The 17,648-nt window shown below is 48.6% G+C and overlaps 1 protein-coding gene and 1 pseudogene across 1 annotated transcript; one reads left to right on the forward strand and one right to left on the reverse strand.

Annotated features, from left to right (window-relative positions):
* Positions 1 to 467: 467 nt before the first annotated feature.
* On the forward strand, positions 468 to 2,010 carry LOC125542521 (putative cysteine-rich receptor-like protein kinase 39). The gene is made up of 6 exons (XM_048705589.1): positions 468 to 678; positions 780 to 1,008; positions 1,168 to 1,255; positions 1,471 to 1,554; positions 1,715 to 1,807; positions 1,945 to 2,010. Exons 1-6 carry the CDS (start codon positions 468 to 470, stop codon positions 2,008 to 2,010), a joined length of 771 nt encoding a protein of 256 aa, XP_048561546.1.
* A 2,578-nt stretch (positions 2,011 to 4,588) lies between these two features.
* LOC125542549 lies at positions 4,589 to 6,036 on the reverse strand (annotated as a pseudogene).
* Between the last annotated feature and the right edge of the window lie 11,612 nt (positions 6,037 to 17,648).

The raw sequence follows: 17,648 nt of genomic DNA on the forward strand, positions 1-17,648 counted from the left end.
GCGTTTACATCCAGGTGAACCAATAGCATGGCTGATGGGCCAAGCCGTGTGCCACTCCATTCACTGGAGATTATGACAGATAATTTCTCTCAAGGCCGGGTGCTTGGCAGCGGTTCTTACGGAAAAGTTTACCTGGTGTGATTAACCATTGACAATTTCAGAAATGGTAAAATAAATTCATCATTCGTTTGCATTGTTTATTTCATCTATTGTGGTGGGATTTAGGCGCATGCATCATCAAGGGCACCATTTTCTCATATTCGTTTTCTAGCAATCTTGTTGAGCAACAACATGCATATAACTTTCCAGAAATCTTTGCATATTCCAGGAAGAATACCTGAGTATAATATTTTCTTCTTTATAGATGCCACATATATCCCTATAAACAGAAAACTGAACCATATATATTTTTCCAATAGGGGGCGCGGGAAGATGGGCAAAAAATTGCTGTAAAGATTCTTCATGACATGCCAGGGCATGACGATGTGCAATTTGATAAGGAATTTTACAATCTTGTAAATTTGCAACACCAGAACATCGTGGAGTTAGTTGGTTATTGCCATGAAACAAGACGTGAATATTTGCCGTACAACAACAGTAAGGTTCTTGCTGATGTGACAAAGAGGGCGCTTTGCTTTGAGTTTATGGAAAATGGAAGCCTTAGCGACTGTCTTTCTGGTAAATGTATAATGATGCTTCACTTGTATACTTAGAATGTCAACCTTTCATTTTCTGTATATATGTTTCAAGAATTCTAATATTTTCTTTACTTATTTTAGACGAATTTAAGGGACATGGTTGGCGCAATCGCTACGCTATAATTAAGGGTATTTCCAATGGTTTGAAGTACCTTCACGAGGAACTGAAGACTCCCATTTTTCATTTGGATCTAAAACCGGCAAACATATTGCTGGATAAGAAGATGATCCCGAAAATTGCTGATTTCGGATTATCCAGATTCTTCATGGAAGATAAATCCTATAGCACTGATAGTCCTATAGGAACACGGTAAGCTTATTCTACATGTGAAATGTTTAATTTCTCTCAGTACAGAATTCCTATTTTCGTCAGTCAGTAACAGTACGCGTTGTGTCGTGCTTGCAGTGGGTACTTACCACCGGAGTTTATAGATCATGGCATAATCTCAAATAAACTGGATATATTCAGCCTGGGAGTTGTAGTTATAAAGATAATTGCAGGTTCCAAAGGCCACTGCAGAAGTGCTGAAATGACCTCTGAGCAATTCACTGAGATTGTAAGGATCGTATTTATTGATATCGGATGTACATTGTCATTCTGCTATTCTGTTTTCTTTTACCGACCATTCTTTGTGCTATCATTATCCAGGTACATGGGAATTGGATGACTAGGCTACAATCAGAGGCATCAGGTGATTTGTTGGAGTCGTATTCTGAACAAGTAAATAGATGCATCGTCATTGCTTTGAGCTGTGTGGAGGATGATCGACAGAAAAGGCCAACCATAGGGGACATCGTTAATATGCTAACTGATACAGAGACACCAGAAAACTATCATGGGGCATTAATTGACCAGGTATGATTGTAGTCGTTTTTCTTGTTTTCCCATCCTACAAAAACAAGTGCCAAGCTTGAACATATATATATTGCTGATGCTTCCGACCTGAAAATAGTATTCCAATGGATATTAATATTCTTAAGTTTGACGGGTTGGATGGTGCACCCTGATACTGTAGATGAGCACTTTCATGGTAAAGGACACTGGCTTGAAAGATGTTCATCCCCTAAGCGCTGTCTGTGCAACAACGGGTGAGACGAAGACATCTGAGGTTTGTTGTTGATCTTGATGGATTTGAACGTGATCAAGTAGACGCCAGGATATTCTCTGATTTTTTTTCCCCGTATATTTCACCTTCTGTTTTGGGCCTGGGACGGCACATGTTTTGATCAACCATGCTTACTTCAGGTCATACTTCGTGATGGTGACCGTATATTAAGGTCAATGGATGTGCACCCTACAGAGCCTTGGTGAGTTCAAACTTCTAGCCGTATTGTTTGTTACCTAAAAAGGCTTCCGCCCCGCTTTATATATAAATCAAAGATCACCAACGTCCCGATACAGACGCACGCCACCACAACAACGCACACACCCAAGGCATGATACACAGGCGCTGAGCGCAGCAACACCACCCCTAACTACGAAGAGATGAAGCCGCATACGACGATCCGAGGACTCCAAGGCGGCGCCTTCAGCAAGGACACGACACCGGAGCGCTGTCACCGCCCGATCCAAGGATCAGAGTTTCCCCTAGAGCCCACGATGGGCGATGAGAGCCGCGACAACGCCTTCAAGAAGGGAACGAGTTTCGCCGCGGCCGGTCTGTCCGCAGAAAGAACAGGTTTTCACCTCGGCCACCCCTCACCGCCACCGAACGCCGCACCCCGGCTACCAAGCCGCCCGCACGGCCATGACCACCCGGCAGCACCAAGCCGTAGCCTCTGCCCAAAAGCACCACGCTACCACCACCGGGGCCGCCGCCCCGGCATCCAAGACCTAGGCACCACCTGAACCGAGACCCGCCGCTACCCCAACCGAAGAGACGAGCGGAAAGGCCCCGCCTTTCACACCCCTGGACGACCCCAGCGCTGAGGCCCAATAGGCTGGCCAAAACTGGCCTCCATCGCCCATCCTGCAGCCCCGAGTGTGAGACGAGCTTTGTCCTACTGCCGGGCGCGAGACGAGCTCCATCCTGCTGCCGGGCACGAGACAAGCTCCATCCTACTGTTGGGCACGAGACGAGCGAAGGACCGCAGCTGGGAGAGGGCCAGCCCTTGGACCGAAGTAACGCCCGGACGACGAGGAGATGGAGCGAACGGTCGAAGCGGTCCGGACGAAAATGAACCGACGCCGGAGATAGCCGGCCAGTCGCCGCAGGCAGATCCGCCAAACCACCGTGTAGCTGCCGCGCCCCCGGGACGCCATCACCATGTGCCGGACTCATCCATCGCCCACGGCCGGAGCAACGGCTACAACAGACTGCGGCCCCACCCGCGCCGTCCACCCGGATCCCCGCCAGATCCAAGTCGGAACGCACCGCCACCCGCCCTGCAGCCGCGCAATAGCCACCCCAGCCACCCATGAAGGCTGGAGGGAGACCTCCAGGAGCGGGAAGAAGCCACCGGCGGCCACCGGCGGCCACCGGCGGCCACCGAGCCATCCGCCGCCACCACCGCCGAATCAAGCCTGGACCGGACCAGATCGGGCCGTCGCGGCCGCGACTGGCACCGCCACCACGCAGCCCACCGCGTCGGGCCACACGTCCGCCACGCGCGCCGACACGCCCTGCGCCCATGCATCGCCACCATTCAAAGCTTCACGGCCCGAGCCGGCCGTCTCCGAAGGGGGGCGAGAAACCTCCCGCCGCCGCCGCCCGCGTCGCCTCCCGAGCGAGGTGACCGGGGGCTTCCTCCGGGCTCCTCTCCAGCTCGCCACCCTCGCCCTGCCTCCTCCCGCCGCCGCCCGTGAGCGCCTCCGTCCTCGGCCGCGGTGAGCTGGCGGCGGCGGGCCTGCCTTTCCCCGCGCGCAGCACCACCCTGCTCGCACGGTTGGTGGAGGTGCCATGGGCCCGGTGGCTCTCTACGCGGTGGTGCGGCCGTTGGCGGTGGGGCAGCGTGGTGGCACTGTGGCTGGCGGCGCCCGCCCAGACCAGATCTGGGCCCATTTGGGCCCCATCTGGGTTGGGGCGGGCCGGTGACTTGGCGTTCGGCGGCGACATTCCCTGGTGGTGGCATGGTGGCGGCGATCTCGGGCGATGAGGACTCCGTTGGTCAGCGTGCTGCAGCGTGGTGACAGGACTGTCCGGGTCCAGTGGGCCCGGCCAGGCCGTCGTGGCCCGGCAAGTCCTCGTCGCCGCGTCCGGTCGGCTCCGCTGCGGCGGTGGAGGCAGTCCCCTCCCTCCGGTCGAGTTGTGTTCGCTCCCGTGGCCGGTATCTCCTATCCATCTCCAGGTCTCGTGTTGACAGCTCCAGTGACGCGGCGAGGGTTGTCCGGTAATCGTGATGGCACAAGCAGGTGGGTGGCTGCGAGGGTGGTACATTTCGAAATGCCTGGGGTGGTGGTGCTGGTTGTCGGTCGGGAGAAACCCCTGTCGGCCTGTCCGGCACCGATGCGATGACGCCTGCGGGAGCCATGGGACCTTCCTGAGGGGCATCGGGTATACCCCTTCCCCACTATCCCTCGTGTACCAGGGAAACCCTAGAACTTGTTCGGGCAACAGCGGCGGCATCGTGGCATTCCTTCTTGAAGGTGTTGCTTGGGGTGCGGCGCTTCGAGATGCTGGGAGTGTGGTGGTACTTCTTCGGAGGGTGCAACGGTTGCCGGTCTTCCTCTCTTCATTGATCTACCGGTATCGGCATTTATTTCTCTTTCTTCTTCTTCTTGTTTTCCTTTGGGATATCTGTGCTGCAGCCCCAGCAAGCTGGATGTATTGAATGTTTGCTTTATAATATAAAGCGGGGGAAACCCTTTATTTCAGAGAGAGAGAGAGAGAGTATGGTAGCGTCTGCAAAATAAAACTGTCTCACAACGGGGGAGTGCTTCACATAGGTGCTTAAGTAGCGTTTGGATTTTTGGTCCGTGAAGTGAGGACAGCAGTTTTCTCTCCTAAGCAGCCGCTAGCACCGAAAGCCAATCTTTGCTTCCCTCCTCCACTCCTAAGCACATGTGCAAGCCGAAGCCTAAATAAAACCGGGTTTTCTTTCTGAGGCACCGGCATAAGCACCTGCGGTGTACAAAGCCGGGGGGGGTCCGCATTGGCTGACCAAGTCATCGCAATCCAAGTTTCATCAGAATTTTCAAGAAGCTTGGCAGCATAAATACAGTTACTCTTTCCTCCACATCTCTCTTGGCTCATACAGGAAAATGTAGGATTCCTCTTATCAAGGCTAACAAATAGGGCATGGTTTTCCAATTTCTCCATCTTCACCAACTTCTTTGGCTTGAATGCAAAGTCATGGCAGAAGACATTGAAGGAGCTACTATATGGGCCATTAGACTCGATAGAGCTTACCTAGAGGTCAACCATGAGAAGCATGTCACCATAGGCCACCAACCATGGTTTAATAGGCAGGGCTTCCCACATCATTTGCTACTTCTTGCATCGTGAACTGATGTGTTAAGTGTACTGCGTGGAACCTCAGCAGACCATCTACGACAAAGATATCACCTTTGAAGAGTACAATCTGATTGATGCTGGAATCATCAAGAGCAAGAGGGCTCTGACCAGTAGTTTGTTCCAACCTGCCACTCAAACATGGAATACGTTGAGAAAAGGAGGAGGCGAGAGTTGGGTGAAATTAATGGAGCCGTGAGTACCCAAATTTGTTGCTGTCTGGGAGTTTGGGGGCTTCGCTTTGGTACCGGTGTACAAATCAACAAGGAGGGAATTGTTGGCAATAAGCCATGCCCGTGCCCGTGCGGTGGTGACTGGCGTCGACGCGACAGTTCTGGTCCATGGTGGGCACAGGTGTGTCCCAGCGTGAGTCCGTGCTCACGTTGGTTGCGTGAAGGAGCTACATGCACGAAGACCATTGCGATCTGTTGGAGCCGGCCGCGTGCGTGTAGATCATAGAGTCAGTACGTGGTTAGTTGGTGTGTAGCCGAGTCAAGTGCATGTGCTTAGTGGTTGTTAACTAGCGTGGTGCGTCTGTGTATGCATGTTTGCCTAGTCTTTTGCGTGAGTGGCATAGGAGCCGGGCAGGCTGTTGCCCTGGTAGCGTGTGTCCGCGTGTGCTACTTAAACGGATGTAGCCGGTATGAGCCATGTTGAGGAGCTAGGAGAGATGTAGTCTCTGGTAGTCTTTCGTGTGGTGTCGAGTTCGTGCTCGGGAAAAGGCTGTTCGGGCAGCAGGCATATGTGCGCCGGAAACCACCGTGTCCACCGTGTTCTTCATCCTTCTTCTTCCACCTCAGCTCGAGTGACAGGAGAGGTAGCTAGAAGCTTTGGTTCCAACAGGAATGCTCCTCGTAGAAGATAAGATACCCACATGAGCAGCCAAATAGTTTTCAAAATAAGACTTGTCAATGTTGCACCCACTGTTTTCTTACTCGTTTGAACTAGACCGAGAGTGCGGCTTGGCACGCTGCCTGGATCAACGAGGTCACCCTGTTGGAAATATGCCCTAGAGGCAATAATAAATTGATTATTATTATATTTCCTTGTTCATGATAATCGTTTATTATCCATGCTAGAATTGTATTGATAGGAAACTCAGATACATGTGTGGATACATAGACAACACCATGTCCCTAGTAAGCCTCTAGTTGACTAGCTCGTTGATCAATAGATGGTTACGGTTTCCTGACCATGGACATTGGATGTCGTTGATAACAGGATCACATCATTAGGAGAATGATGTGATGGACAAGACCCAATCCTAAGCCTAGCACAAGATCGTGTAGTTCGTATGCTAAAGCTTTTCTAATGTCAAGTATCATTTCCTTAGACCATGAGATTGTGCAACTCCCGGATACCGTAGGATGCTTTGGGTGTACCAAACGTCACAACGTAACTGGGTGGCTATAAAGGTACACTACAGGTATCTCCGAAAGTGTCTGTTGGGTTGGCACGAATCGAGACTGGGATTTGTCACTCCGTGTAAGCGGAGAGGTATCTCTGGGCCCACTCGGTAGGACATCATCATAATGTGCACAATGTGATCAAGGAGTTGATCACGGGATGATGTGTTACGGAACGAGTAAAGAGACTTGCCGGTAACGAGATTGAACAAGGTATCGGGATACCGACGATCGAATCTCGGGCAAGTATCGTACCGCTAGACAAAGGGAATTGTATACGGGATTGATTAAGTCCTTGACATCGTGGTTCATCCGATGAGATCATCGTGGAACATGTGGGAGCCAACATGGGTATCCAGATCCCGCTGTTGGTTATTGACCGGAGAACGTCTCGGTCATGTCTGCATGTCTCTCCGAACCCGTAGGGTCTACACACTTAAGGTTCGATGACGCTAGGGTTATAAAGGAAGTTGTATGTGGTTACGAATATTGTTCGGAGTCCCGGATGAGATCCCGGACGTCACGAGGAGTTCCGGAATGGTCCGGAGGTAAAGATTTATATAGGAAGTCCGTTTTCGGCCATCGGGGACAAGTTTCGGGGTCATCGGTATTGTACCGGGACCACCGGAAGGGTCCCGGGGGGTCTACCGGGTGGGGCCACCTGCCCCGGGGGCCACATGGGCTGTAAGGGGTGCGCCTTGGCCTACATGGGCCAAGGGCACCAGCCCCAAGAGGCCCATGCGCCTAGGGTTTCAAAAGGGAAGAGTCCCACAAGGGGAAGGCACCCCCTAGGTGCCTTGGGGGGGAGGGAAACCTCCCTTGGCCGCCGCCCCCCTAGGAGATTGGATCTCCTAGGGCCGGCGCCCACCCCCCTTGGGGTCCCTATATATAGTGGGGGTAGGAGGGCCTCTTGACACACCTTTGCCTTGGTGCAGCCCTCTCCCCTCTCCCAAGTCCATCTCCTCTCCCGTGGTGCTTGGCGAAGCCCTGCAGGATTGCCACGCTCCTCCACCACCACCACGCCATTGTGCTGCTGCTGGATGGAGTCTTCCTCAACCTCTCCCTCTCTCCTTCCTGGATCAAGGCGTGGGAGACGTCACCGGGCTGTACGTGTGTTGAACGCAAAGGTGCCATCCGTTCGGCACTTGGTCATCGGTGATTTGGATCACGACGAGTACGACTCCATCAACCCCGTTCACTTGAACGCTTCCGCTTAGCGATCTACAAGGGTATGTAGATGCACTCTCCTTCCCTTCGTTGCTGGTCTCTCCATAGATAGATCTTGGTGACACGTAGGAAAATTTTGAATTTCTGCTATGTTCTCCAACAGTGGCATCATGAGCTAGGTCTATTGCGTAGATTCCATGCACGAGTAGAACACAAAGTAGTTGTGGGCATTGATTTTGTTCAATATGCTTGCCGTTACTAGTCTTATCTTGATTCGGCGGCATCGTGGGATGAAGCGGCCCGGACCGACCTTACACGTACTCTTACGTGAGACTGGTTCCACCGACTGATATGCACTAGTTGCATAAGGTGGCTAGCGGGTGCCTGTCTCTCCCACTTTAGTCGGATCGGATTCGATGAAAAAGGTCCTTATGAAGGGTAAATAGCAATTGGCATATCACGTTGTGGTCTTTGCGTAGGTAAGAAACGTTCTTGCTAGAAACCCATAGCAGCCACGTAAAACATGCAAACAACAATTAGAGGACGTCTAACTTGTTTTTGCAGGGTATGCAATGTGATGTGATATGGCCAAAAAGGATGTGATGTTTCATATATGTGATGTATGAGATTGATCATGTTCTCGTAATAGGAATCATGACTTGCATGTCGATGAGTATGACAACCGGCAGGAGCCATAGGATTTGTCTTTATTTATTTATGACCTGCGTGTCAACTTAAACGTCATGTAATTACTTTACTTTATTGCTAACCGTTAGCTATAGTAGTAGAAGTAATAGTTGGTGAGACAACTTCATGAAGACACAATGATGGAGATCATGATGATGGAGATCATGGTGTCATGCCGGTGACGATGATGATCATGGAGCCCCGAAGATGGAGATCAAAAGGAGCAATATGATATTGGCCATATCATGTCACTATTTGATTGCATGTGATGTTTATCATGTTTATACATCTTGTTTACTTAGAACGACGGTAGTAAATAAGATGATCCCTTCCAACAATTTCAAGAAGTGTTCTCCCCTAACTGTGCACCGTTGCTAAAGTTCGTCGTTTCGAAGCACCACGTGATGATCGGGTGTGATAGATCCTTACGTTCACATACAACGGGTGTAAGACAGTTTTACACATGCAAAACACTTAGGGTTAACTTGACAAGCCTAGCATGTGTACAGACATGGCCTCGGAACACAGAAGACCGAAAGGTCGAGCATGAGTCGTATGGTAGATACGATCAACATGAAGATTTTCACCGATGATGACTAGTCCGTCTCACATGATGATCTGACACGGCCTAGTTGACTCGGATCATGTAATCGCTTAGATGACTAGAGGGATGTCTATCTGAGTGGGAGTTCATAAGATGAACTTAATTATCCTGAACATAGTCAAAAGGTCTTCGCAAATTATGTCGTAGCTCGCGCTTCAGTTCTACTATTTAGATATGTTCCTAGAGAAAATTTAGTTGAAAGTTGATAGTAGCAATTATGCGGACTAGGTCCGTAAATTGAGGATTGTCCTCATTGCTTCATAGAAGGCTTATGTCCTTAATGCACCGCTCAGTGTGTTGAACCTCGAACGTCGTCTGTGGATGTTGCGGACATCTGACATACACGTTTTGTTAACTACGTGATAGTTCAGTTAAATGGTTTAGAGTTGAGGCACCGAAGACGTTTTGAAACGTCACGAAACATATGAGATGTTTTGAGGGCTGAAATTGGGATTTCAGGCTCGTGCCCACGTCAAGAGGTATAAGACCTCCGACGATTTTTCTTGGCCTACAAACTAAGGAGAAAAGCTCAATTGTTGAGCTTGTGCTCAGATTGTCTGAATACAACAATCATTTGAATCAAGTGGGAGTTGATCTTCCAGATGAGACAGTGATGTTTCTCTGAAGTCATTACCACCAAGCTGCTAGAGCTTCGTGATGAACTATAATATATCAGGGACATATATAATGATCCTTGAGAGATTCGCGATGTTTGACACCACAAAAGTAGAAATCAAGAAGGAGCATCAATTGTTGATGGTTGGTGAAACCACTAGTTTCAAGAAGGGCAAGGGCAAGAAGGGATACTTCATGAAACGGCAATTCAGCTGCTGCTCTAGTGAAGAGACCCAAGGTTGAACCCAAACCCGAGACTAAGTGCTTCTGTAATAAGGGGAACAGCCACTGGAGCAGAATTACCCTAGATACTTGGTAGATAAGAAGGCTGGCAAGGTTGATAGAAGTATATTGGATATACATTGTGTTGATGTGTACTTTACTAGTACTCCTAGTAGCACCAGGGTATTAGATACCGGTTCGGTTGCTAAGTGTTAGTAACTCGAAATAAAAGCTACGGAATAAACGGAGACTAGCTAAAGGTGAGATGACGATATGTGTTGGAGGTATTTCCAAGGTTGATCAAATATCGTACGCTCCCTCTACCATCGAGATTGGTGTTTGCGTTGAGAATGGACATGATTGGATTATGTCTATCGCAATACGGTTATTCATTTGAGGAGAATAATGGTTACTCTGTTTATTTGAATAATACCTTCAATGGTCTTGCACCTAAAATGAATGGTTCATTGAATCTCGATCGTAGTGATACACATGTTCATGCCAAAAGATATAAGATAGTAATGATAGTACCACCTACTTGTGGCACTGCCACGAAAGTAATATCGGTATAAAACGCATGAAGAAGCTCCATGTTGATGGATCTTTGGGCTCACTTGTTTTTGAAAAGTTTGAGACATGTGAACCATGTCTATTGGAGTATATGCATGAAGAAACTCCATGCAAATGGACCGTTCGGACTCGCTTGATTTTGAATCACTTGAGACATGCAAATCATACCACATGGGCAAGATGACTGAAAGCCTCTTTTTCAGTAAAATGGAACTAGAAAGCAACTTGTTGGAAGTAATACATTTTGATGTGTGCAGTCCAATGAGTGCTGAGGCGTATAGTGGATATCGTTATGTTCTTACTTCACAGATGATTTGAGTAGATGTTGAGTATATTTACATGATGAATCACGAGTCTGAATTATTGAAAGGTTCAAGTAATTTCAGGGTGAAGTTGAAAGATCGTCGTGACAAGAGGATAACAGATCTATGATATGATCATAGAGATGAATTACGAGTTTGGCACAGAATTAAGACATTGGGAAATTGTTTCACAACTGATACAGCCTGGAACACCATAGTGTGATGGTGTGTCCGAACATCATAACTGCACCCTATTGGATATGATGCATACCATGATGTCTCTTATCGAATTACCACGATAGTTTATGGGTTAGGCATTAGAGACAACCGCATTCACTTTAAATAGGGCACCACGTAATTCCGATGAGATGACACCGTATGAACTATGGTTTGGAGAAACCTAAGCTGTCATTTCTTAAAAGTTTGGGGCAGTGACGCTTACGTGAAAAAGTTTCAGGCTGATAAGCTCGAACCCAAAGCGGATAAATGCATCTTCATAGGACACCCAAAACAGTTGGGTATACCTCCTGTCTCAGATCCGAAAGCAATAAGGGATTGTTTCTGGAATCAGGTCCTTTCTCGAGGAAAAGTTTCTCTCGAAAGAATTGAGTGGGAGGATGGTGGAGACTTGATGAGGTTATTGAACAGTCACTTCAACTAGCGTATAGCAGGGCACAAAGAGTTGTTCCTATGGCACCTACACCAATTGAAATGGAAGCTTATGATATTGATCATGAGACTTCGGATCAAGTCACTCCCAAACCTCGTGGGATGACAAGGATGCGTACTACTTCAAAGTGGTACATAATCCTGTCTTGGAAGTCATGTTGCTAGACAACAATGAACCTACGAGCTATGGAGAAGCAATGGTGGGCCTGGATTCTGATAAATGGCTTGAGGCCATATAATCCGAGAGAGGATCCATATATGAAAACAAAGTGTAGACTTTGGAAGAACTACCTGATGGTCGTAAGGCTGTTAGGTACATATGGATTTTAAAAGGAAGACGGACAATGATGGTAAATATCACCATTAAGAAAGCTCGACTTGTCGTTAAGATGTTTCCCGACAAGTTCAAGGACTTGACTACGATGAGACTTTCTCACTCGTAGCGATGCTAAGAGTCTGTTGGAATAATATTAGCGATTACTGCATTATTTATGAAATCTTGCAGATAGGATGACAAAACATTGTTTCCTCGATGATTTTCTTGAGGAAAGGTTGTATGTAATACAACCGAAAGGTCTTGTCAATCCTGAAAGATGCTAATAAGTATGCAAAGCCCCTGCAATCCTTCTGAGGACTGGAGTAAGCATCTTGGAGTTGGAATGTATGCTTTGATAATAATCAAAGATTTTGGGTGTATACAAAGTTTATGAGAAACTTGTATTTCCAAAGAAGTGAGTGGGAGCACTATAGAATTTCTGATGAATATATGTTGTTGACATATTGTTGATCAGAAATGACGTAGAATTTCTGGAAAGCATATAGGGTTATTTGGAAAGTGTTTTTCAATGGAAAGCCTGGATTAAGCTACTTGAGCTTTGAGCATCAAGATCTATAAGGATAGATCAAAACGCTTAATGGTACTTTCAAAATGAGCACATACCTTGACATGATCTTGAAGGTGTTCAAGATGGATCAGTCAAAAAGGGAGTTCTTGCCTGAGTTGTAAGGTATGAAGTTAAGACTTAAAGCTCGACCGCGGCAGAATAGAGAGAAAGGACGAAGGTCGTCCCCTATGCTTAAGACATAGGCTCTACAGTATGCTATGCTGTGTACCGCACCTAAAGTGTGCCTTGCCATGAGTCAGTCAAGGGGTACAAGAGTGATCCAAGAATGGATCACAGGACAGCGGTCAAAGTTATCCTTAGTAACTAGTGGGCTAAGGAATTTTCTCGATTATGGAGGTGGTAAAAGAGTTCGTCGTAAAGGGTTACGTCGATGCAAGCTTAACATCTATCCGGATAGCTCAGAGTAGAGATACCGGATACGTATAATGGAGCAACAATTTAGAATAGCTCCAAGTAGAACAGTTATTTGGAATAGCTCCAAATAGAACGTGGTAGCTGCATCTAGGAGATGACATAGAGATTTGTAAAGCACACACGGATCTGAAAGGTTCAGATCTGTTGACTAAAACCTCTCTCACAAGCAACATGATCAAACCCAGAACTCATTGAGTGCTAATCACATAGTGATGTGAACTAGATTATTGACTCTAGTAAACTCTTTGGATGTTGGTTACATGGCGATGTGACCTGTGAGTGTTAATCACATCGCGATGTGAACTAGATTATTGACTCTAGTGCAAGTGGGAGACTGTTGGAAATATGCCCTAGAGGCAATAATAAATTGGTTATTATTATATTTCCTTGTTCATGATAATCGTTTATTATCCATGCTAGAATTGTATTGATAGGAAACTCAGATACATGTGTGGATACATAGACAACACCATGTCCCTAGTAAGCCTCTAGTTGACTAGCTCGTTGATCAATAGATGGTTACGGTTTCCTGACCATGGACATTGGATGTCGTTGATAACGGGATCACATCATTAGGAGAATGATGTGATGGACAAGACCCAATCCTAAGCATAGCACTAGATCATGTAGTTCGTATGCTAAAGCTTTTCTAATGTCAAGTATCATTTCCTTAGACCATGAGATTGTGCAACTCCCGGATACCGTAGGAGTGCTTTGGGTGTGCCAAACGTCACAACGTAACTGGGTGGCTATAAAGGTACACTACAGGTATCCTCCGAAAGTGTTTGTTGGGTTGGCACGAATCGAGACTGGGATTTGTCACTCCGTGTAAGCGGAGAGGTATCTCTGGGCCCACTCGGTAGGACATCATCATAATGTGCACAATGTGATCAAGGAGTTGATCACGGGATGATGTGTTACGGAACGATTAAAGAGACTTGCCGGTAACGAGATTGAACAAGGTATCGGATACCGACGATCGAATCTCGGGCAAGTATCGTACCGATAGACAAAGGGAATTGTATACTGGATTGATTAAGTCCTTGACATCGTGGTTCATCCGATGAGATCATCGTGGAACATGTGGGAGCCAACATGGGTATCCAGATCCCGCTGTTGGTTATTGACCGGAGAACGTCTCGGTCATGTCTGCATGTCTCCCGAACCCGTAAGGGTGTACACACTTAAGGTTCGATGACGCTAGGGTTATAAAGGAAGCTTGTATGTGGTTACCGAATATTGTTCGGAGTCCCGGATGAGATCCCGGACGTCATGAGGAGTTCCGGAATGGTCCGGAGGTAAAGATTTATATATAGGAAATCCTGTTTCGGCCATCGGGACAAGTTTCGGGGTCATCGGTATTGTACCGGGACCACCGGAAGGGTCCCGGGGGGTCTACCGGGTGGGGCCACCTGCCCCGGGGGCCACATGGGCTGTAAGGGGTGCGCCTTGGCCTACATGGGCCAAGGGCACCAGCCCCAAGAGGCCCATGCGCCTAGGGTTTCAAAAGGGAAGAGTCCCACAAGGGGAAGGCACCCCCTAGGTGCCTTGGGGGGGAGGGAAACCTCCCTTGGCCGCCGCCCCCCTAGGAGATTGGATCTCCTAGGGCCGGCGCCCACCCCCCTTGGGGTCCCTATATATAGTGGGGGTAGGAGGGCCTCTTGACACACCTTTGCCTTTGGTGCAGCCCTCTCCCCTCTCCCAAGTCCATCTCCTCTCCCGTGGTGCTTGGCGAAGCCCTGCAGGATTGCCACGCTCCTCCACCACCACCACGCCGTTGTGCTGCTGCTGGATGGAGTCTTCCTCAACCTCTCCCTCTCTCCTTCCTGGATCAAGGCGTGGGAGACGTCACCGGGCTGTACGTGTGTTGAACGCGGAGGTGCCGTCCGTTCGGCACTTGGTCATCGGTGATTTGGATCACGACGAGTACGACTCCATCAACCCCGTTCACTTGAACGCTGCCGCTTAGCGATCTACAAGGGTATGTAGATGCACTCTCCTTCCCTTCGTTACTGGTCTCTCCATAGATAGATCTTGGTGACACGTAGGAAAATTTTGAATTTCTGCTACGTTCTCCAACACACCCAACATCTAAAACTACATTATAACACAGTGTTTAGTACATTCAAACATCCCAGGGAAATTAGAGTAACCGCCCAGGATAAATGAGTTCAGTATAGATCACAAACAATAAAGATATACCAAAAGCAAGGTATAGCCAATGCACAGGATAATTGATCTGCAAGTTTACAACAAAGCACAAAAGATTCAATTTGTAGCAAAGCAAAGCACAATGGATGCCCAGGACAACCAGCCCGCATCAAGTCAGTACGAAGCATAAAGATCTAAGACACCAAAAGTACGACAGAGTAACACAGGGGGATAAGGAACCTATATCACTCGATTTCCTAAACTAAAATCTTACAAAATATTTGTATCCGCTAACAACATAGCATAACCACATCATGAACAAATCTTCACTTTGTAAACAACTGGCCTGAGTCGTGGTGCTCCCATGGGTCCGCCTAGCGAACAATCCACCATGGAGAAAGAGGCAGGGATGCAGGAAGAGAAGTAGGAGCATTTGGTACACCTGGAGGTGACACAGAGACTACTTGGGACTGGCGTCTTCTCCATGCTGACGCCGATGGTGCTTCTTCAACACATGCTCCTCTTCATAGCCACAGTGCTGTGTCATGCAAGGCGTGGTGAGTTATCCAATTCCAATGAGAATCTAGTTTAACCCTGAATGCAGATATATGAAGGACCATTTTCCATTAGCAGTGAAGGAACCCAGCAATGGTCAACATCGAGAAGTCACCCAGGAGCTTTGCTGGCTAGCACCATCGATGGTAGCCATCATCCAGGCTAGTCACCCAGGGGTTCTATCCTCAGCTCTACCTGGATTAAGTTGATGCCTCGTGCCTCCTTGGCATCACTCTTTTCTAATGGCCTGGGTATCCAACAGCAACAATGAACAAAGAGGTGACATTTAAACAACTGGAAAAAAAATCAAGATGACCTACAAATGATGTATGTGCAAGAAGCTGAACACAATGATGAGAAATGCATATTAATACTAGGAAATTCTTATGATATCTGTCTGACGAACCAAGATTGTCTCTTTGGCCCAATTGACAAAGAAGAACATTGTTTTCTTTTGGTAAGTGAACCAATTCCAGCTAGTCATGGTTGGATCGGCTGCTATTCTGTTGAAGCCAACTAGAAGTTGTGCGTTTTCAGTTTTAGTAGTAGTTCAAAGGGAGTCAATTGATTTACTTCATAATAAGAATTTCTCCAATCTGGAATGATGTTGCAAAGGCATCAAGAAAGGGGAAACTGTAACAAAATGTCACTTGCGCTGACTGCCCGCAAAAAAGTGAGAAATAATTAGAGTACAAAGCTTTTCTTTTTTGGAAAAGGAGGTTAAGACACTGGCCTCTGCATCAATCGATGTATACATCCATCTTTGTTAATTATTCAACAAAGATCTGACCAGAACATACATCAAGCCACCCGAAGCCACTACTCACACCTACAAACTTAATAATGTGAAGTGCTCTCACTCCCCATATCTAAAACCGGTGTCGTCGCCGATCCATCCAATAACGTATCGGAACCTACAACTAGTGCAGCAAACCTAAAGCGTGCACCACATGCACACATTCTATAGGCCGCCATCATCATCAAACCGTTAACCCATCTTCAGGAAAGAGATCCACATCATCCTTGCCAGTCCGGTCCTCTGTCGACGCCACCATGACACCCAACGGCACCACCTCCCTGCGCGCAAACTGTTGAGCACATCGCGGTTGCTAACGGTACACCGAAGCACCATGCCGCAAAGTACCACCAGCCGACACAGCTTGAAGTCCCTGGAAGATCAGTCATGCGTAGCACCTGCCGAACAGGCATGACAAAGCGTAGCAGCTGTCGGCTAGGCATGACTTGACATCTCCACCGAACCTCCGTGCAAGATGAAGCCGCTCCACCTCCTGCCTCTATCATCCAATGTTGCTCCACAAACGATGCTTCTAAGAGAGAAACGACGTCGCAGTGATGCCGCAGTGACGCCATCGTCCGATCTGGAAGACCAGCTCTTAGGGTGTTCCCCGGAGCAGTACGAGTGGGTCGATAGTAGTTACAGGATGATGCCTTCATCAATGTACGACGCCGAATGCCGCCTTCGGCTCGGTTTTCACCGGCAACTATGTCTCCCCAACTCGTCACCGGGACTAGATGACGGATCTCGAGATCCGGCCACCCAGCCTCAGGCCGGCCACCTCCGACGGAGGAGATGACCACCACCACCGCAATCCGAAGCCGAACCCGAGGTTGAGCATCTACAGCATGGCCGCCGCCACCACCTGCCGCCCGGAGATCCGATCTGCCAGCCGCCACCGCGGCACGCGAGACACGTGAACTTCACCACTGCCTCAGCCACTGCCACCGGAAGGGGAACAGTAACCTCCGGCCCGCGCCACCTACCGGCCAGATCCGGCCGCTGCCTCGAGGCACGCCCCTCCTACCATGCATCCCTTCACGCCGCAACGCCCCCATGCAGCAGCTGCTCCGGCGCGCCCCAGCGCCGCGGTGCCCCGCGCCCGTGCTACGCCTTGACCCGACGAGAGCGGCCCGCTCCGCCCTGTCACGCGAGAGGAAGATCTAGCCCCGCCACCGCCGCCGCCGGTCGGGCTTTGCCCGGCCGCAATCTCTGGCAGCGGCGAGGAAGGAGGAGGTAGACTGGCGGCGTTTTGATCGGGAGGCCCTCCTCGGCCACCTCGCGGGTGGCGGCGCGAGAGAGGGTCGAGCCTTAGAGTACAAAGCTAATAGTATCATCTATCAACCTCAAAGTAGCATGTCAATTTACACTTTGATGCACCCAAAAATTGTGTACAGTCGTGATACCTAGACTACCAACAACAGATATTTATTCTT

This window comes from Triticum urartu, chromosome 3 (genome assembly GCF_003073215.2).
Source record: "Triticum urartu cultivar G1812 chromosome 3, Tu2.1, whole genome shotgun sequence".
NCBI lineage: Eukaryota > Viridiplantae > Streptophyta > Magnoliopsida > Poales > Poaceae > Triticum > Triticum urartu.